This window comes from Parasteatoda tepidariorum, chromosome 4 (genome assembly GCF_043381705.1).
Source record: "Parasteatoda tepidariorum isolate YZ-2023 chromosome 4, CAS_Ptep_4.0, whole genome shotgun sequence".
In the NCBI taxonomy this organism is placed as follows: domain Eukaryota; kingdom Metazoa; phylum Arthropoda; class Arachnida; order Araneae; family Theridiidae; genus Parasteatoda; species Parasteatoda tepidariorum.
Genome location: NC_092207.1, coordinates 79,681,396 through 79,704,984, shown reverse-complemented (window position 1 = coordinate 79,704,984; position 23,589 = coordinate 79,681,396). Strand labels below are relative to the sequence as shown.

The following is a 23,589-nucleotide window of genomic DNA, read 5'->3' as shown; positions in this document are numbered from 1 at the left end:
AAATTTTTCAATTCGCTCTAAAAGTTCTCGAGATTTAACGAAATACGAAAAAGTTAAAATTAACATTAAGGAGACTAAACTTAGGCGCGCTCTCCTGACTAAACTATTGGGATCATATTTCGAGGTTGGGTAATTACCTTCAGCTTAAAAATACAACTCACTGATACCTTTTTCTATATGAACTTTACTATCGAATTTCTACGAACCAAAAAGTGAACATTCTTTTTAGAAGCTCACATCACTTTATTGTCTGAATAATGCTGATACGTGATGTTTTTTTTTTAGATGGCAGAAACATTTCTCTCTTTGCTGTTTACTACTTTCTTACAGGATGGCAGTAATTCGTCCTACCAGTATCTTATAACCATCTCTTACGGCTGTCATATATCACTCATTGGGGAATGTTTACAATAGACTGTTATAAAGCAACCTAGTATTTTGAAATTAGGCAATAAGATAGTTGAGAAACATAAAAAAATTGCTGTGGGGCCAGCGAATTTGCTGTTTTTTCCTTCACCCTCATCACATGCTCACCAAAAACCTTTCGAAGTTATTTAAATTAATATTTTTATGAGTAAAACCCTACAAATTGTGCAGATTTTTTTTGAATTATGCTATAATGATGTGGCAATTTTGAAAAATTATGCTGATGGGTTGCAGATAGCCAGTGAAATAATTTTTCAGACTTTGTCTTTGCATCAAATATGTTATACGGAGCCCGGATAGATTGGTTGGTAGAGCACTGGGCGCATGTCCAAGGAGTCAGGGGTTCGATCCCAGTCAGCTGAAGATTCCACGTGTAGTAAATGGTGATTGATGCACGTTAAATCTGTCGAGTCACAAAGTTCTCCACGTTTCCATAACAAATCATACCTCTGGGAGTACTGATCTAGGAATTTCGTTATTTTCCGGATTGGTTCAAAATTACAAGGCTACGGAGTCATTAGTAGTTGTAAACCTGAAATTGGGTCGGCTGTTCAACGACGTTTATAAACTGCTGTTTGTAGAAAATGCAACACCATGAAAGAATCATCAGAATCAAATGAAATTTAATGCAGAAACGACTTGTACTGATACAAATAAATGATGAAATTTTCAAAACAAAAGAAACAAATTAAGCGTCCGAAATCAGTATTTGGTGCAGCCACCACGCGCTGCAATAAGTGCTGCTATACGACGTGGCATGGAGTCAAACAGATGTTGAATATCTGCTTGAGGAAGAGAATTCCATATCGCTTGTATGCGCAACCAAAGTTCGTCTTTGGAAACTGCAGGACGCGGATCACGAGTGAGACGCCGACCAACCATATCCCACACGTGCTCAATAGGCGACATATCCGGCGAATAAGCAGGCCAAGGAAGAAGTTGCATGCGTTGTGCTGAACAGAAGTCTCTAACAGTCCGCGCAACATGTGGGCGTGCATTATCCTGCTGAAAGATAGCTCCAGGGATGCCTTGAAGGAAAGGAACGACTTCGGGCTGTAGCACTTCACGGACGTATCTGTTGCTATTGAGATTACCCTCAATTCGTATCAAATTGGATCGTCCATGATACGAAATCGCACCCCAGACCATAACTCCGGGTGTTCGACCACTATGTCGTTCAATAATACACTCAGGAAGGCAGCGTTGACCGGCATAACGTCTAACACGAACACGGCCATCATGGGTCCACAAATTGAAGCGTGATTCATCTGAAAAGACAACTTGGTGCCAATCAGCTCGCCAGTCTCTGTGCTCAAGAGCCCACTGCCGACGCAGCCGTCGATGATCCGCCGTGAGGGGAATCCTGTATAATGGCACCCTTGCACGCAATCCACGGCGCAGCAGACGACGACGAATTGACGAAGCCGACAATTGTACACCTGTAGCAGTAGACCAATGTGCTGCCAGCTGCCTGGAGGAAGCTGTGCGATCATTCACCGCCATGCGGAGCAGGTGTCGATCATCGCGCTCTGACGTCACCTTCTGTCGTCCAGTGCCTGTTTTTCGAGTTGTTCGGTGCTCGTCGGTCCACTGCTTCCAAACTCGCATCACTGTGGAACTGTTCCGCTGCATACGAGCTGCTATTGCGCGATAGGAAAATCCTCCTTCTCGAAGGCCGATTATCCTCCCTCGTTCAAACTCCGTAAGTTGCTTGAATTTCTTATTCTTCCGTCGTGGAGGCATACTCAGGTCTCACTAAACGTTTGCCACTAACAAATAATCATAGACTATTTTCAACGTCCCGCTACAGCACTTTATTTATACGCTTTCAGCATCAATTCAGAGGGCGCTGCGCGCGCCACGCACGCGCGATGGCTCTGAAACTTTATTAATTTGCATAATATCCTATATCCATTATTAAAATAATATTTCATTTGATTCTGATGATTCCTTCATGGTGTTGCATTTTCTACAAACAGCAGTTTACAATAAAATAAAATATGTTATACTGTCGCAAAAGTACCGATTGTGTTTTTTTCGCAGTCTGCTAAATAAAGTAGCAAAGAGAGTACTCCTTGTTTTTGTTAAAAAGTTCTGGAAATCTCCTTGAAATTAAGAACATTCTGGAAGTCTGGAATCCTCTCCTGAATTCCAAAATCTGTTTAAGATGAGAACAGTTTTTAACTCTCTAGCTGCATGTATGCAGCTAGAGAGTTCGCCCTAGATTACTCATTTCAGAGTAAAAGGTTGTTATCACTATTTAAAATGCTCATTTGTCCTTGATCAGAGACTCGAGAACTAAAATACTCGAACTAAAATATACTTTCCTGCTAATTGACCACTTGGGCACTTTGAGGCACATACAATTTTAAGAGAATATGATGTTGCAAAGTTGAAATCACCCAGACAAGTTCTTATCGTAAAAGAAAAGATTTTATTGAAGCAAAATCCTACATGGATATCCGGCGATTATATTGGCAATTGCAAATGATGCGGTTTACCACATCTTCACGCTGTTTATACGACCTTGTATTGACATGTATTGAATGTGAAGTAATTTTTTTCATGTTTTAAGTGTTTTTACAAATGCGGCTTGCAACAAGTGGACTGTTCGTGAAGACAGGGTTCAAAGTAGAACACTGAAGTCAAGCATCGGCAAGCGGCTGGTAAACCACTTTGAACAGCCTGTGTTGAGACCAAAGGTGCACGGTATCAGTTCTCGTTAAGTTGTTCAACAGTGAAGTGCTCAACTTCGTTGGTGGCCGATGGGCTACTAAAGCAATTTCGATCCCCTTCGCAGAGGATCAGTAGTAGTAATAGTAGTAGCTCATTTACGTCGCACTGGAGCTGCACAATGGGCTATTGGCGACGGTCTGGGAAACATCCTTCAGGATGATCCGAAGACATGCCATCACAATTTTGATCCTCTGCAGAGGGGATGGCACCCCCGCTTCGGTAGCCCGACGACCTGCACTTCACGGTAGAACAGTTTAACGAGGACCAATACCGCACACCCTCGGTCCCTACGCAGACTGATCCAAGTGGTCACCCACCCGCACACTGACAGCCAGCAGCTAGTGATGCTTGACTTTGGTGATCTGCTGGGAACCGTGTCTTAACGATCAGTCCACTGCGGGACTCGCAGAGGATCAAAATTGTGTTGAAATGTCATTAGATTATCCTCAAAGATGTTTCCCTGACCGTCACTGATAGACAACTTTAATGCTACATAAATAAAGTACCTACCTACCTTCAAATGCAGCTTTTAGACAAGAATAACACTTTTATTTTTTCTAAACAGTAACTCCTTGTATTGCATTCAGTAAAGTCCTGTATTGCATTCATGTAACTAAGAGAAAAGCTCCAACATAAATGCATGCAACTGTTCTATGAAGAAGACCTGTATTGCATTCATTCTCTTTTGTTCAATTTCAGTTTTTTTTTCAATTCAAGTATAATTCTCTAATTTTTTATTGCTATAATATAATTCAAGTAAATTTTAAAGTTCTGATGATATTATAAGAAAACTGTTAAACAAATATTTACCTATGAAGGAAGACGACTTCAACGTCTACATCTTCTCTGTCCTCGTGAAGAAAGTCTTTCAAGAAGTAGGACACGGAGTCATAGTTGATGTGCCCGCACACCACAATGTGTCTAAAATTACATGACATATCAACTTTAAAACACTTCCTCAGAAATTTAAGGCGTTGTATTTTGGTTAGATTGTAGAGCTTAAAATGATAAAACGATTTTAACAACGACCCACAACAATTTATTATTTCGATTTAATGCCACAAATTTTTCTTTATGTTCATTTTTTTGGCAATGGTAATTTTTAAATGCTAATTTGACGCGTTTCACGACTACTTCAATTTTAAATAAGCTTTAGAATGGTATGTTGTTCTTTGTGAGTATATTGAATTTTTACCTGTATACTTTGTTCATTTTTAGTACATAAATTGTTTTAGTTTTAATGTATTGAATCTATTTTTTTTTTATATTTTATGCATTTTTCTAAATGGGACTTAGGGACACGAATAACGGTCTTTTGTTTTATTAAGCAGTTATTCACAGAAAATCTTCTTCATGAATGCAAATTGGGTGTCTCAAGCAGATTTTCTGAATTCCATTCATTTTTCGTTTATATTTCCTTTATTTTTTAATTATTCTTTATTATTTTCTTATTTTATTATTCTTTCGCACTTTAAAGTACAATTCTCTAATTTTTTCAAGAATATGAACTGATTTTAATTTTAACTTTTCATTTTAATGTTAATGTTCCTTTAATGTTAAGCTGATTTTTTAAATTGAAATCTAAATACTGTTTAACAGTGAAGTTCTATGATGTAAGTCTACACTGTCAGTTGATAGGATTTATTAACTTGTAAATTACTTGTTATAAACACAGCATAACTGACCAATGATAAAATATATTTCCCTTTTCCGTATAAAGTGCAATTTAAATTCATGAAGTAATTATATTTTAAAAGGCTGTTTTGTAAAACATAATTGTCAATAGGTCTAAACTATTATAGATTTAATGATAAGCCGTCGAACTAACCAACGGCAAAAATACTCATGTTAGAAGGAATCAACTGCGAAATGCTGATCAGATTTAAGACAAACATAGTTTTGTGTTACGGATATGTTTCAGTAATACTGACAAATTGCATAGCAGATATTTGAGTAATGTTTAAGTTAATAATTCGAATATATTTTGCTTCCTAACAGAAAAACTAACTAAATGAGTTTTCACATAATAAAACCAAGTTGATTTCTTAATAAAATAGATGGTTTTTAATAATTAGAAGTTACAATAACGAAGCAATAAGTATGAGATATTGTGCTTTTGCATTAAACAAATCCAGCTTAAAAGCATTCTCTAACCCGACAAAAAATATTCCGTGATAAGCTTGCTTCAGAATAAAATTTTCGATTAAAGTTGTTAGATTAAAAGAATTTCCTACATAAAAGTTGGTCTCGTTTTCCTGGTTTTGCTCACTCTGCTGTATTAATATATTTAAAATTCACAATATTGACACAATACAAGAAAGTGCCTTTATTTTCAAACATATCCATGAGAATGAAAAAAAAGATAAGGTCCTCTAGTGGTTAATTTGTTTTTATCTTAATTAATTAATTACTTTTAAAATTTTTCTTTTTATTTAAAATTTGTAAAATTTTTTGTGTTAAAAATTTTTAAGTTAATAATAGATATTTTATATTAAACATTATTTCATTAACTATTTGCTTTCTGAGTTCTTATCATGTGATATATATAATAAACAAGGGAGTCTTGTCGTAAAATAAACTTATTTTAGGCTTTGTCAAAATGGTTTGGGACACTTAATAAAATCTCCCATAAAAATGCTTGCGGGACTTCACCGTTCAACTTTTCTTTTACTTTGCTTTTTTTTAATGGAATATTTTCGTAAAAATCTTTAACAGGAAAAGTATGATAATATTTTTTTTTTTACTGCCAAACCCATTTTTGCATTCAACAAATTTTATTTTCAGGAAGTTTTTAAACTGCTATTACTTAAGAGTGTTTGGAAGATAAAAAATAAAATAATAATAAAGTTGCCTTCATCGATAAAGACATCTCCACCACGACGAGCTTTTCTTTTTATGAAAAGAGTTTAAATATGATAGAGAGTACCCCTGAGGCAGAAAAAAAAACTTTAATACAGGCATGTTGAAAAAGATGGGGGGAGGGGGCGTTAGGTCGTTTGGAAAGACAGGGGAAATAATTGCACTGTCAAGATGGAAATTTTTTCGACTACAAATTAAATTATATTTTAGCTTTTGCATAGTTTTTTTCTTAAATCTCTAAGCTGTTGAATGTGATTCATTACTAAGGACTTTGAATTTTTTTTAAAAAAAATAATTACATCAACTTTTATGAATGAAAAGTTAAATAAATATATTTTTGAGAAAATGCTTAAATTTCTTTCTTAAAGTTTTCAATATTTGCCAGTGAATTGAAAACTGAAACCAAATTTTAAAAAAAAAACTGAATTTAGTTTTGAGTAGTTTTAATTGCATAGTTTAAAAAAATATTTTCTGAGCGTAGTAAAACTGCCAATTACAGAAAGTCGTATCAAGGACAGTTACTTGTTACATTTATTTTTTCATGGTACATATAATTCAAAAAGTAAATTTTTTAGAGAAGTTTTCCTTTTTCTAATATTTCCGAGTCATTTCAATATTGTTTAAAAACGAAATTAAAATGGTTTCGCGTAACGCTTTTTTTGAAGTTCTTATCACATTTTTAAATATGTTTCACGTATGGTGTTTGAAATGAATTAATTTATAAGTTTATTTGAAATGATGACAGCATTGTCGTTAATGCAACCAAACACAATTGGTAGTAAAACACTTTTTTACAGCAAACTAAAGCTACACAACAAAGTTACTATTTATATGCATTGTAAGTGAAATGTCATTTCATAACAATTCATTGGGGATTTTTTATGGATACAGCAATTCATAACTTTTATTGACATTAATATTTTTAATAAATGTTTGCCTATTTTGAACTATAATAAAGATTCCCCAAAAAATAAAAATTAAATTTTTTGAAGGTTTTATTGTATATTATTTTCCATCTCATAAAAAGTAAAATATTATGCTTAAATCATGTTTTGTTTTTATTGTAAGTTCGTAAATTGTGTTTTGTGAGAAAAAAGTTATTAAGATTCAGTTAAAAGTATTGATACCATGAAACAAACAAACATGCTATGGAAACTATTTTTGATTTAATATTATTTATTTTTCATAATTTAAACCAAAGTGTATTGAATAAATATATTCATTTTCTCATTTTATGTTAATTTATTAATGCATTCGCTTTTTATATCCTAAGTCTTTAATTCAAGGCAAAATATGTTTCACATTAAAAGTGGCTATTAAAATTCGATTTTAATTAATTTATAATTTACTTTTATGTGATCCACAAAGGTATATTCATTCATAAAAAATGGGATATCCAATAGGTATTTAACAGGTATATTTTTTTTCAAATATTTGGCAATACTTTTTTATGTTTTGAATTTTTATACTTAGCATTTTCATAGAATCAATAAGAAAAACATATAGTTTCATAATGTTTATTTTAAATGAAGACTTGTCATTAAAGCATGGAAAATATTTTTATTAATTTTTTAATAAATGTAAATATAGTTAGACTTAAATAACTTGATTTAAAATTCATCGAAATTAAGATAGTATCTTTGATAAAAATTGAAATTGAATATCTATTGGACATATTTAGATAAATAAATTTTATTATTATCTAAAAAACAGCTTTATAAAATATTATAACTATTAAAAATGTATACTACAGCCGATAGATTTCAAACAATGTTCAAAATGTTTTAAGTTATCGATTATTACCACGCAAAATAAGTTATTTTATATTTCACTGTCTGATTATTTTCAAAATGACAAAATTCGTTACAGGGATGCACAATATAAATAATGGGTGATAAAAACAAAAATCTCAGTGGTAGGAAAATACAAATATTGTAGGTAATATTTTGTTACAAAATAATTTTGTGTGTAAGGTTTTAAGAAAAGTTTTCTGGATGTATGGAATTACTGCAATAATTTATAATTTTTACATTTAATAAAATAAACATAAATATAAAATATTTTTAGCACAATGCACACATTTCACAAATACCACATTGGTTAAAAGCTCGACATTAAAGATTCTTCTTATTGATTGTAAGAAATTACAGGGTGTTCTTAAAGCGTCTGGATGCTTAAAGAAATCAAATGATATGATGAAAGCAATGCTCAAACGAAATGATGAAAGCAGACAGAATTGTACGATTTGCTGCTTTCTGCTTTGTTAACCAAGTATTTATTCTCCTAATTTCAAATGTATTTTGTAAAGTTCGTCTACAGATGAGATTGCTCTACAACACCGAAAAAAAAAAGCATAAAAACTTACCAGAATATAGTTTCTGGTTCTATGGGAATAACAAAATGCTCTGTAATTTTTACCAAAACGCTTTGATAATGATTTTGGTAGAATTAACAATAAAATATGATTGCTTAATATATGATAAATTTCGAAAATTTTATTTTATCATGATGCCTTAAAGTATGGCATAAAAACCATTTATTTGGTTAAATTTACTTTCAGCTTCGTACTTTTTACTAAATGTGTGGTAATAAGAACTATACTGTAGAAAAACAGAATTTCCGGTAAACCGTTACCATATAAACAGAAAAATTATTAAATGAATGTTTTAACAGTATATTTTAGTTTTATTACCAGAATTATGGTTACAGTACTATAAATTTGCCAGAATTTTGATCTACATTAAAGAAGGACTATAAAACAATATTTTCAATGCATTAAATATTTGAATAATTTTGTTTCCAAAATACATCACGTTGCTGTCGGAAATGGAGGTTATGAAATTTTTTTGGTAGACTTTTTAGCTGGCAGGCTCATCAGTTGTCGAACTTTGTGAATAAATTTGATACTTGAGGAGAATATGAATTTGTTATCCCAAGCAGAATGCTGTAAAACATAGATTTCTATCTTCATTGGTTTTTCCGTGATTGGTTTCGCAAATCATTGGGCATTTTCTAAAGTACATAGTAGTAGCTAAGCGCGCAATTATTATTTAAATTTATTAATGTCGACGCTTTTATACAATGAGTGGAGCAGTATTAAAAAATGAGTAAAAACATTATAATTCTACTCTCTAATACGCACAACAATTGCAGCTAGAATGAATTAAGCATATCCAAAGCCATCAAAGATACACAATAAAGCAGCAGAATGAAAAACTATGCAGTAGCATGTGCAGGCGCAAATTGCAAGCGCTTTCTAAGCTTTTTATAGCAAATTGTTCCATTTGCTCACTTTAAAACACACAAAGCAACATTTAGAGTTTTAATAATTTAAACTATTTTTACACTTTTCATGAAGCAAAAATATCAGACAAAAATAATAGTGGATTAATTCTAACATTTTAAAGAAATTTGTAAAAAAAATAAATAAGAATAATGCGTTTAGAAAATTAATGTTGATATCTACAACATCAATTAGAGCAGAATAAAAACTAATTACTTAAGTTTTGAAAAAGTAATAAAAAAGAGACAATAAAAGTAAGGAATACGTTTGGGTTTTAAGGAAATAGGAACTGAGTTAAGGGGACTTCTTTTTTTTATTTTAAGCTATTTTCCTAGGCTTCTGTAAAGGTTGGAGTTGTTAGAATTGGTTAGAGAAGGAGTCTATAAAGCCTGTTTTTTCTATCATAACTTGTTTCTATCTATCTATCTATAAAAAGACTAAATGTTGGTCTAGACAGACCTCTTATAAATCATCACAAGAATATTAACAGCAAAGTATTGATAATCGCTTACCCTGCATCAGATATTAAAGTTAATATTATTATGAACAATGCCTTATAAATATTATTATTATAAATAATATTATTACAAATGTGTAATTATTCTATTCATGATACTATACAGTAAGAGTTCAGATATAAAAATTTAAATTTGATTAATAAATTGCTTTCATGAATTATGGAGAAAAAAAATCTAATGTTTTTATTTTTTGACAGAAAACATTTCTTTGCTTATGAGAAAGATTTTGCATACTATATGTTTCATGAAAACCATGACGCTAATCTTATTTTCTATTTCTCAGCCATTCTGTTGATCATTAGGGAAATTTTTGCGCATGTGCTATAAAGTCTAAATAGTGTTAGCGGAAAACCGTATCAGTGTGCTAAATCTCTCTCATTTCGTTAAGATTTTGCCTAGCATTACGATTTTTGTAACTCTAACACTATTTAAGCATTACAGCGCAAGCGTGAACACTACCCTGCAAATAGTAGAATTACTAAAGGGTATAAATTAAAGATAGCGTTACAGTTAACGTATGAAAAACTCTATGCAAAATCTCTCGATTATTGTATTCAATATATGCAATTATTGAAAATATAGTTTTTGTAAATAATAGTTGACAATATAAATCTTGCTCTGTTTTCCTTTGTCAAAATTATTTTCACGCTTCCTACATTAAATACAATCAAATTATATTTCAGAAAAACTAGTTTATGTTGTAGAGTATTATTACTATGTATTTTGATACATTTAAGTAGCTGCTTGATTAGCTTGTATTGAGCAAAAATGCGTTTGAGCTGCCATAGTAGTAAAAAGCAAGTAATAAAAGTTGTCAGAAATATTGAAGAAATATACTATAATCTCGTAATTATAGTTAGAATTATAATTTTTCAGCTGAATGTATTAACTATTCAGTGCGGTAAATTTACCAAAACTTTTATTCTCCGTCCATAATCTAACATGAACAAAAATATCAATTCAACATCTTATGTGAATTGCAGCAAATTAAAATTGTTTTATTGTTCAAGGTAGCGTATGATAACATCGTTGAACTAATTTAAAAAAAGTTGGCTCACAGCCATTTTGTACATTTCTGTTATAAGCTTATGGAAGGTTTTCGATTCGTCATTTGAAGCTACATTAAAAATATAAGCTTACAATAAAAGCTAACACTAAAAAGTCTATATTTTGTAATATTAGTTCTGGAATGGGTTTCAATGTTAGACCAAGATTCATTTCTGTCTAGGCATGTAGTAGATTTGTAATGTCTAGTCAATATTGGCGAGTCCATATTTTACAATATTAGTCCTAGAATGGGTTTTAATATTAGGCGAACATTAATTTCTACCTAGGACTCTAATAAGTTTATAATGTTGAGTTCGATTAAGGGGTTTATATTTCAAAATATTGGTTTTTCAAGAATTGCTTTCAATATCGAGCCTAGATCTATTTCTATTGAACCTAGATCTGCTTCTTTATAGCTTGCTTACAATGCAGGACCCACATTGGGGTGTCTATGGTTTCTACCTGTTCTAGATGGAAATGAATGTTGGTTCAATATCGTAACCATTCGTCCTCTGCAATAAAATTTAGACATTCCAATATTAGTCTTTCGTTGCGTGTTCTGGTAGGACCTCTGCTAGAGTCGCCAAAGTAACATTTTTGCTCGTGTGCTTAATTTTTTGGTTCAACGTTTTACTGTTTTGAACTTTTTTCTTATTTTTTATTTTTATATTTTAAAATTATTTTTATATTTTTTAAAATTATTCTACATCTTTTGAAATTATTTTTATATTTTTTAAGCTTTATTTTTTTAAATTTTTGGCAGTGTTGAATAGAGCCCGAATGAAACAAGTCAATTGATGTGATGATTCATAAGAAAAATCTGCATTTTAATTTCAGATGTTGGGATTTGAGACTGCATGTAAGATAAAAGGGAGGATTAATAATAGATGTTACCTCTTGCCTCTTTCCTTTCTGAGGACTCCTCCATATTTGGACGGGTGACCTATCAGCTCTGTAATTTCAGGTATCCAGCTGGCGAACACTGCCTATGCGCCCCACAGTCACCGGACAGAAATACCGAATATGAGCAACACAAAAAAATAAGGAAAGTACAAAATGTCGTGGTCAAAGGTTTTATGCTTTCTTTTTAAGAAATTATTGCGAATTTAAGATTTTATTGAAAAATAAAAGGAAAGTATTTTTCAAGAGCTCAGTGATTTAAATAGTAAACAAATAAAGAAGGTTTAACTTAGTTATTTTATAAATATTTTGGTTATTTATAAACTTTGGAAGGTTATTTATAAATCAAGTGGAAACAATGAGAAATGGTTATGAATAATGACTCGTAAACAGACATATTATTATTTTGGTACTGTGATAAAGCATCTTTTTCAGAATCGGTTGTTGATGAATCTTGTCTACCTACCCTATTGGTCTGTTATAATTTTTTTGTTTTGTTGTAAATTGTTTGTAATTTCTACGGCGACTCTTTGCTTCGATTTCGAAGAGAGTTCTTCTTTCGAGAACGAGGCGATTGTATGACTGTTTATAAAATATTATTAGTGCTTTTTTTCACGCTGTTATCACTTATTATGTGTGTCAAGTAGTTATAAAGATGCAAATAGTTGTTATTAAAAACAAAGATCAAAAATAGCATTTCAAACCATTAGTGTTTGCGGTCCCTTTCTAAGGTAGATTCTTGAAATGCATTTTGACGAACGAGAAGTTTATTTTTGACATAAATTAGTTTAATTTTTTTCTAAGATTTAGCAAATGAAATTGAAGATATATTTTTTCATGAAATCTAGGAAAATTTCAGACTTTAGTAGTGTTTTGTAAATTTATAACAATCAAAATTTTATGAATTTTTGGACATTTTTTACTGAAAAAAGGTTTTACGCAAAATTGTTTAGGTAATTTTGCATTTTATATTATGGAATTTTATATTAATATACAAAAATTCATTCATAAATTTGAAGTTAGGACTTTACTTGCTTAAAATAATATTAGGATTGTTTTAGTAATTGATTATCTTCTAAAGCATTCAGATTTAGTGTGAGTGCATAATATTTTAAAGTAGCTTTATAAATTAAAGCAGCTGATCTGACCACCCAACCGGAACATCTGTCTTCTGACCTTCTAGAACCCAAGATTAACAAAATTGGGATGGGCACAGTAGGCCATGGCTCTCCATGGGCTATAGAGCCACAGAGTTTAGTTTTTTTGAAAAATTTTTTATAATGTGTTTTAAAATACGTATTGAAATACTTTTTTTTAACAAACACATAGTTCTTACATAAACTTACACATAAAAATTTCCAACAATTATTTTTAGTGTTAAAAAAATTTTGCTAGTTTTCTTGTCTTTTGGATTTAGTCTTAGCTTCCGATTCTGTAAAATGCCCAATTCTGCAATTTAGTGCAGATATTACAGTCTAACCGGGTCACATATATCTCGCAGACTCTATAGACTAAATAAGCTCTATAGACTAAGTAAGCCTGAATTTTATACGAACGCACTAACTGTTTTGTCTTTGCTTTGTGATACTTTGTGATACCTGACTGTTTTGTCTAATTAGGAGAATATTGTTACACTTACTTTATTTGCTATATTTAAGGCGTAATTTGTCTTTTTATCGGAAAATAGAAAAAATAGTATTGAGAGTGTCAAAAAACAAAAATAGTTTTCTAGAATCTAATGAATATTTTGAGGCATTTGTGTGAGGTTACAAAATCCTTGACACTTTTAAATCCTTTACAAATCTTACAACTTATGTTCAACATGTACTAAAATAATCTGAATGCCATGATATGATATGTAATGATTCAAAGTAATGCATGCATTTGACAATTTTGCTATATTTTATCTCTCATTGTTTTTTTCTAAATCATAATCACAAGTATATTTCAGCAAGTGACAAAATTTATCTTTGACTATACAAAGCTGTTATACTTGAATACAAGTTGAGTATACAAAATTCAAGATGTCTTCGATAGAGCAAATTTTTAAGTAGCCAAAAATATTAAACAAGGCAAGAATGAAATTTCATAGCTATAGAATATTATTAAAACAATAACAGGAAAATGGGTATTTCGTGTGACTTATACCTTTATGAAATCTTTAAAAACTATGTTTTACTATTTAAAACACTTCATAGTTTTAAAAAGAATTGTTGTATTGTATTTGAAAAATACTTCCTTTCAGTTTTTAAAAAATACTTTTGCTTACAGTTCGAAAGAAAAAAGATAAAATTATGCCAATATTTAAGTTAGAGCATAAACCTTTGCCACTCTCTTAGAAAGAAACAAAAAGTGTTTTAAAATAACCATATCCCCAGCGGAAATATGAAGATTGTTTATGTGTGAGGAAAGAAAGCAAAAGCCAATAACAACATGGCAAAGCGGTAAGGGTTTAGCTTTGAGCAGAACTTGAAAATCCATCTATCGAAAACACAAAGTCTGCTAATTACTGTTTTAATCAATATCATTACGTTTCTTAATAGAAGAGACCCGCGTTTCTTTAATATTTACTTTTTCTCTCAAAATGTAGGTTTTTGCAGATTAAGAAATTTTTTTGTTTTTTAAACTTTATTAATGATGTCATTTTAATATCAACGATGTTTTGAGAAAGTGCAAGAAATTTTTGCCCAATATCACTACGATATTTTAAGCATTAGATAAATTAATTTCTTTTCAAATTTTTACGTAACGTACATAACGCTGTAGTTTTATTTTTTACTTATTATTACTTACTATACAGGTCATTTTATTTTTAAAGTTGCATTAGAATTTGGATATTTTGTTTCAAAACATCTCGAAATTGTCTTAGTATATCTGAGCGAGAATGCTTAGCGCCTAACTATTCTACAATATCCGTAAAGCGGAGAAAGATTTCGCGGAGTATACTTGGTGGTGTAAATGAAAACAATAACTGGAGGAGATATAGTTTTGGACTGTACAAAATGTAATCCGGCATTATTAAATATGCAACACGGTATAATTAAATACATAAAAACAAATAGAATGAATTGGATGGCCCACGTGATTCGAATGTGTGATGACAATGCAATGAAAAATATATTGCTTTTTGGACCCACTGGAAAAAGAAAGCGGAAAAGACCACAGTATACATGGGCTGACTCGGTGGAGATTGATTTTATTGTAATTAATTTTTTTTTTCTAAACGTCGTTCAACAGCCAACCCAATTTTTGTGTTTACGACCGCTAATGATCAACTTCGTAGCCTTGTAATTTTGAACTCTATCCAGAAGACAAGGAAACTTCTGGATGAGCACCACCAGAGGTATGATATGTTATGGGAAGATGGAGGACTTTGAGTCCTGACAGATTTAACGCCCATCAGTCACCATTTACTACACGGGAAGTCTTCGACCGGCAGAGATCGAAACTACAACACCTTGGACATGGGCCCATTTGCCTACCAATCAGGCTATCCTGGCCCCTTACATTATTTGCCGAAACCTGAAAAGAATTGGAGATCAAAGATAAATCGGAAGATGTTATGGAGAAATCTTCAGAGGAAGACATTGGCCCACATTGGGCTGTCTGGCCAACTATGATGATGAAGATCCGCAAAGCAATGTCTGTAAATCTTTAAATATTTAATGGAGGAATGGAATGATCCGGAAGCTTACTTTGAGTTTTTCGATAGATGTATTTTAAACAAGAAGAAGCAGAAACACCAATTAAGCATGCAAGAAGCATTCATGCAATGGACTATTGAGGTACGTGGTTTGTGTTATGACAGCAGTACCTTTTGCCGTGTTCTTGACGGAACTCTCCGCCATACTTTGGCCTAGTTCCTACTAAATCTATGATCTCAGGGATACAGCTCGCAAAGACGGCCTAAGGCACAAATAAACACACTTTTTACATTGGTTTTGTCCGAAAGTCATTTTTAAAAGAACATTCTTATGATATGCTTATTGTCCACAGTATCGCTTATTACGCAATAATTACATTACATTATTAATATTATATTATAGTATTTATCTGCGTAAGATTCGTAAGACGAGTGCATTGAAATGATAGGATAGCGAACCAGGAAATTTTTTTCATCGAAATTTAAAATGCATTCCAATAAGAAAAATCGGTTCGTTGAAACCATGCCATCAACCAGAAAACCGGTTCCATGTAGTCATACTATCATGCAAGTTTACTGCATTCGTTATAAGGTGTTTAACCGAACCAAATTTCCAATTGAATCATAGTATCGTTCAATAAAGGTCCGAAATTGATTATATCTCTTTATAATATAGCTCATAGAAGGACCACATTATTAAGATCTAATGGAGCTGAAAGGATATTATGGTTCAAATTGTTTATAAAATTTGTAACAGAGCATAACGAGTTTGTTTTCTTTTAGCGAATAGCAACTTAGTTACGGAATATAAATTCATTATGGAATATAAAACTAAATGAATATTTAAGCAAAATGTTCAAATCTAAATTGTTAGAAGCTTTGGAGCGTGTTGTGCTTTAACATTCACTCAAGCATTTCGTAATTTAAATGCAAGTACTAAGTTCAACCGTATTATCTTACTCCTTAAACTTCATTACGCAATAGCATGATTCATTTTGAAAAAAAAAACATGGTTCAATTTAATACATTATTGAGGTTGTAGCAAATTTGCTCCAGAACATGGTTCAAGGTAACGATAGTATGATTCAGATATTTCTGAAAAGTGTATAGCTAATAACATCATTTTCTATACTTCACATACTATACAGCAATTTCTTCTTTTCATTCATAAGCTGTATGAAAAATATACAATGAAATTATATTGCTCTAACAAGATGTTTTCAAATAAAATTTCAAAGGTGTTATGTGATTAGTTTCTTTTAAAAAACAGCAAATTTGAAAAAAGATTTCTTTGAAGTGAATAGAGGACTTGTGCAGATAGTAACTCTGACACATCAAAAGAAACAAAACAATAGAAAAGGCTCCAAAGAAGCATAACCAACTTATATACGAGCGAATTGATAGCATTTCAAATTTCATCACGTCGGGAGTCCGTTAACTGATAAATAAGCATCAATTAAACAATTTAAAACAGTACTTTTTTCATAAGAATGTTCTTTTAAAAGTTTCTTAATTTTTAAATAATAATAAGAAATTACACTGATTTTTTCTAACATCTGATGCTTAACTTCTCCGTAAAAGGAATGTTATCATATATTATGATGCACAAAAATATTGTAAAATTTTATATTATTTTATTCATTACGGCTTTCATCCCAGTTTCTTTTCATGCTGTTCCGGTAATCATTTTCAGAAACACGTCAGAAAATTTATTTGTAATATTTGATATAATATTGTATTTCATATTGCAGAATTGCTGCCATAAACGATTAAATTATTTGAGATATTCAGAAAGAATACTGTCAGTTTGATATAACTTTATCAAAATATATGCTTTGATTTAAATTTTTAATTATTTTATTTGCAATTTTTAAGTGACATTTCAGCATTAAGTGAAGACATATTATATGTGCAAACTGGATTTTTGTTATGTTTATTCAATTTGTATTATTAAATACGAATAAGTATATTGTATTATTATATACGAATATAATAGAATAATGTATCATTTTTGTAGAGTGATTCAAATATATCATTTCTGTAATTAAAGCCTTTATGTATCAGAATTAAAGAAATACTTAAAAATATTCACTACTCTTATTTTAATTATATTTTTTTCTAAAATTATTTTAATTTTACAGTGTGCTATTATTTTAAATTATTGTTCTTCCTTAATTTCTAAAAACATTCATTTACATTATTCTAATATTTTAAAGATAAAATAACGCATTTATGAAAAAATCAGTTTTATAAGAAACAAAATACGAATTAGCAATAATATATATATATATATTTGTTTAATTTCTCATACTGTTTAAAAAAATGTACTGATATTGACTGTTTATTCCAGACAAAACCAAGTGATTGTTTTCTTCACATACAACAAAATTACACAATCTTAACAAAAACACTACATTTACAATGTTAAATGAAACTATAGATTTTCTAAAATAATTTTCTAATCAGTACAAAATGTCTAGTAGAATCTACAAAGGTTTTAGGTGTCTAATAAAATCTATGTTAGGGCAGTATATTGGGTCTACAGCCACGTGTTAATATTTAAAATCCTACTGAAATATTATTCTCACAATATAATGAAATCAAAACATTATATATTTTTTTCTGTGTAAAAAACTATTAGCCTAAAGAGAAATATTATGAAAATTTAGAAACCGGTATAAAGAAGTACCGGTATAAAGTAATCAAACACATATATAATAAATATACAGCACATTTAGTATTTTTCGTTAATTATGCTCTAATTAAAAAATAAAACTTTCTGGAAAGTTTCTCGAGTAGAACATATAATGGGGAAATATTGTTACATAGAGTGTTCAATAGAAACCACCCTTAAAATGTATATTTGAAATTCTTTTCAAAAATTTAAAAAAGGGCGATTTTAAAGGAACACTCAAAATATGAAAAATTATCGAGAAAAAAAACATCGAAGATATAATGATTTAATTTCTGTTGTTATTTGATTAAATTAGAAGATGTATTTAGCGTTGAAAGGCTTTTTGAAGTATAACACCTCATTAATTTTATTAGCTGATTTACAAACTTTTCTAAATAAATTCTCCATATATTTCTCCCTCAATTAATGTTACTTTTCGTGCGCTTATCAATAGACAAAAAAATTGTCATCATTTTTATCTAAACTTGTTTTTAAGGAAGGAATTATAAATAACCATTCTAATACAGAGTTGATAGCTTATGATTTTTAATCTTCCAGCTTCTTTTTAAGTAATTCAACAATTTTTTAAATAATTTTAGAAGTCAGTGAATCAAAGATGGTTTCAAATCTATCTTCAACATGAAATGAGGTGAAAAATTAACATGATCAAAAGGGAATATCTACCCTCATTAAATATGTTTTTTATTTGAAAAAAAATTAATAAAACAGAAACCAGCTAAGAACATTAAAATATTTCGTTTAAAATAGCTCCTACACTGTAAAAAATAACTCTAAATTCTAAAGAAGAAAAAATTATTTCTTATGGAAAAAAAAATTATTTATCGAAAAAAATATTTTTTTTCCTGTTTTTAACAGTTAGCAGAGCACTGTAAAAAATCCCCCTTCTTTTTACAAACTTTCTCTGTATATTTAACAGTTTAAAGCTGTCAAAATCGTTTGGACAAAATCGTTTTTTCTCTGTTTTTCCTTCTAACAACAAGTAAGGCTCGTAATATAAAAACAGTTTAAGATATTTCTTCATGTAGATATACTAGAGCTGTGTTGGCCTAGAGGTCAGAGCTCTAGCGTTCTACTGAGATGGTGTCCTAGGTTCGAATTCCAGCCTCGACCGATTGTATGAATGCTGCTTTCGGCTAACACTGACCACAATGATGACTATTTTTCGGATTGTTTTGGTTAAATAAGAGAGTTTTATTGTTAAAATAACGGAGTTTGTTAGTACTTGATTGCTTAAACTTATCAGTATTTATCAATACGCAACTGTCAGGCAGTACCTATCTGCTTAAAAAACAGGTGCGCGTTTTTAAATAACAGTATTTTTCTATGAAATAGCACCAGTACACCAGATGGCAGTTTCCTGTAAATTTAACAAATTTTTTTACAGTGTACTGTAAACTCACAAAAAAGCATTCCTGGTAAGCTTTTAAGACTGGTTTAATTTTAAAAAGATTTTTTTTTTATTTTAATTGTTTTTTAAACAAAAATCGGCCTTTTTTGAGAAATCACATCGATTTTTGTCGGATAATTTTCTCTGATAAGTAAATAAACAAATCTTACCGTTTAGTAAAAGTGTGCATTTACTAACAAAGTTGAAGTAATATGCATGGGATACTATAATTTTGACTATCTTTGAGTTTAAAACAAAGACGTGAATAATATTTTATATTAAATGTGTGACATGTATTTATTCTTCAAATTTGTTTACATAAATTGCTTTCGAATTCATAATTTTTTTCACACATTATGCACTTCTTATACTTATAAATTTCCCCAGATTATGGTCAGTGACCCCAAAAAGTGTACTTATCACTGACCACAAAGCAAACCTATAAAGCGAACATGACATAAAAATATATTAATTGTTCATTGTACCATAATTTTCTCCCCATGCCCATAATCCTTTTCTCGTAAGATATACGGCCACTGATCGTAAATTTACAATATGTTCATAAAAAGTTTCGGACTTTGATATTGTTTGAGAATTAGGCAAGTTGTCCTTCAAATCAAGACAAGCTTTGGAGCGAAGTCAAAATAGCTTGCCATCTGTCAAGGAGTAAGATAATTGAGTGATCGTTGTCCGGTTGTTTGATCCATGGTTGTCAATGTAAGTAAAGTGGGAAAAATATTTGGTAACGGCTGGGATCGAATCAGGAAACTTTGTCTCCGTAGCTTGATGTTGTTGCCACCATGAAAAATGGTGTAGGTTTTTCAAATTGAGTTTAGAAACTTTGTACAATAAAGTTTGCTGAAGTTCATTACAATTGCATGCACACGGTTTTTTTCTTCAAAAAAAGGAAGCCGACTGCATAAATTAACGGTCAAATCTCTTTGCTAAAATTTGTAAAAATTACGGGCATTGGAATTATTTTCTAATACGGAATCTGGCCTTATGAATTAACGATCAACTCTCTCCATTTTTACGAAAATTTCTTAGAATGCGTCACATGTTTGATTTTTATGGTTAAGCATTTAAAATATGTAGTAAAACATTTTATGCTCAGTTTGTCCTTATAAATTATTAGAGTTATTTTGATCAAAATGAAGAGATAACGAATTTGGTTTCACGATCTACATCACTTTCACTTTTTAATTACTCATAATACTAAATGTTATCGCAAAATCACAGCGATATCTCACAATAACTATGATTATTATCTGGTTAAAGCAACCAGTTTTGGTAGTTTATGTAAAGTCAGTCATGCGAAAAAATCAATAAAATGATTTAAAAAATGGAAAACAGTAATTTCCCATCCCTAACCACAAGCAAAACTTGGTGCATATTAGAAATGAAACGGGCTCAGACCGAGATCAAAGTCCGAGACCGGGCTCGTTTTGCTGAAAAAAGTTTTCGGGTTTGGGTGGACGGAAATTCATGATAAAATTTTTATAAACTTTTTTACTGCTTTGAAACAAACGTTTGGTTTAGTTATTGAGTAGAAAAAATTTAAAATTACTTCTATAATATAATTGTTTTTGAATTTATTTAATGCTTTTGCCTTGTGTTGTTCATTGATGAGTTAATTGTCAAACGACTTTTATTAAGCTTATAATTTTGATTTTCTTTTTTAATTTTTGTTTAAGTCATCTTGGAGTTTCTCGGGGTGGGTCCAGTTCTTCTCTTTGCCTTTTCTTTCGCTGGTTAGCGTTATAGAAAATGTTTTAAGTCACTAATTTCCTTGTTTACACATCAAAGCCGCTCATCAGTGAGATCGCGAAATTCGACCCTAATCCGGCATATGCATTGTGTTCTAAGTTATCCTATCTATTTCGGGATCGGGTGGGCTCTGATTAAAATTCCTCGAACCTCCAAAAAAGAGCTCGAGCTCATTTCTATTTTATATGATCCGATTATTTTCAAAAAGGAAAGGGAAATAGGCTAATCATAGCAATATTCATGAGCAAACGAGAACACAAGTATATTATGATCAGCTAACAAGTGCGACATCAGCCTTTTTTAAGGGTGTGATAAGTATACTAGCCACAGATTTAATTAATTTTGAAATGTCAAATGGAAACTATTTTTCCACCTATGATTTATGTAGCTATCTGAGGGTATTTTCAGAAAATAAAAAAAGAAATATCGATGAAGAGCTTTGCTTACAGAAATGTGAGTAACTGTTAGAATCAGAGATAGATCAAGAAGAAAAAAAAAGATAGCACTATAGAACTATTTTATTAGACAGATTAATAGAAAAAAAACCCTAATCTTAAAGCTCAAAATATGTTATTATTGAAAAGTTAAAATAAAATGCAAGTTTCAATGCTCTATGAATTAAAAAAAAAACTCAATTACAAAAAAATTTCGATACAAATGAATGGTATGAATTAAGACATAAAATTGAATCATCAATTAGAAAGGGGAAGTTAAAAAATATAAAATTTGCCGTATTTTAAACTTTTTTTTTTTAAAAAAAAAATCTCTTTTTTTTAAATTTATATTTCTTATACTGGTGTAAGTTAAGAGAATTTGCAGACTTGGTCGATTATCTCTAGAGCTTCTGGACCGATTTTAATCAAATTTGATACGTAGATACATTGATACAATACAACGCAAAGAACCATTCAACAATTGTAATACACACGCATTATCGTGCGTAACACTTGTTGGAGTTAGAAGGTATGAAACAGTGGTTGTAGATTGAACAAAAAAAAACATTTCTTATTTATGAATGCTGAAAAATGTTTATGTCATGCAATGTTATTCGTGGTCATTTTCCTGCACCTCAATGTGAGCGATGATGCTTCTACCCTATATAAAGTCACTTTTCTCTATTAATATTATGTTAAAATAATTTTGGATTGATTATACTAGGAAATTCATTCGGTACATTACCTAAAACTAATTTCATTTCAAAGATCACTATTTGGTGAAAAGGTGGGTAGAGAATTTTCAAACTTTTACTTACAGCAAAAAATTTACCGTAAACTTGTTCTTTTGGGCTTTTAATCAAATTTAAAAATTTTCTTTTTATAATTGCAAATAAACTGGAGGAACAAATGATGAAATGAATGAACCACAGAGAAAATAGCTCCACAGTGTTGGCTTCTTTTCTTAAACCAACACTAATCTTTACAGTAACCTGCATTTCTGTACGCAAAACTCTTCATCAATATTTTTTTATTTTTTTAAAAATATGAACAGATGGCTACACAAAATCATAGGTGACAAAATAATTTCCCTTAGACATTTAAAAACTAATGAAGTTGGTAGTAAGTATGCTTACCACGGCCTTAAATGAAGGTAGCATTTATACTCATTATATACTTGTGTTTCACTTAATTGTTATTGAGAAGAACTGGAGTTCGATCCCCAGTAGCGGCTTTTTTANCACCTAGCTTCATATCGATGGGTACCGGCCTGCCTGAGAAGCAAAGGCGGTCTGCGTGCAGTGCAGGCCATATTACCACAATCATGCCGTTGGTCACGAAATTGCAGAGCCTCGACCTCCATGGCTCTCCTGGCCCGCAACTGACTGTTGTGGGAATGCTTTGCTATTTATATACTTGTGTTTTTATTTATTCCTGTATATTTAACTATGCTTAGTCAATTTCCATCTCGTTTTTAAAAATAATCGGCACGCATGCACCAAGTTTTATCCATTACGTTTTTTTTTTTTTTTTTTTTTTTTTTTTTTTTTTTTTTTTTTTTTTTTTTTNTATCAATGTATTTTGATTTTGAAAAAAAAATACTTTCGCTTAAAACCGCTTTCGGGTTTTAACACATCTTTGATTCACGTGCTACCCAGTGTCCTCGTATACTAAAACCTTTAAAAATGCATTTTGCAAAAAATTGAAAATAGTAAGCTAAAAAAAAATTTCACGGAATGATTGATATCGTATTATTTTTTTAATCAATTTTCAATAAACTGTGTTTTATTCAATTCAAAAAAAAATATAGGAGCTTTCAAAGATTTTTCTAAAATGTGTATTCAAAAATTAAAAATTAAAATTTGAAACTGAGAATTCCATTTAAATGTTCTTT

General features: G+C 30.6%; 1 protein-coding gene across 3 annotated transcripts in view; it reads right to left on the bottom strand.

Moving 5' to 3' along the window:
- Positions 1-23,589, bottom strand: part of LOC107437872 (calcium-activated potassium channel slowpoke-like) — a 218,399-nt gene that overhangs the window by 65,316 nt on the left and 129,494 nt on the right. For 2 of the 3 annotated variants that reach the window (XM_071180103.1, XM_071180104.1), the window contains exons 8-9: positions 15,584-15,675; positions 3,973-4,083 (exon numbers count right to left, since the gene is read on the bottom strand). In XM_071180103.1, coding sequence (XP_071036204.1) covers positions 3,973-4,083; positions 15,584-15,675 — 203 coding nt within the window. Of the gene's footprint in view, positions 1-3,972; positions 4,084-11,763; positions 11,856-15,583; positions 15,676-23,589 lie in introns of all 3 variants that reach the window. The other variant, XM_071180105.1, reaches the window with a different exon arrangement.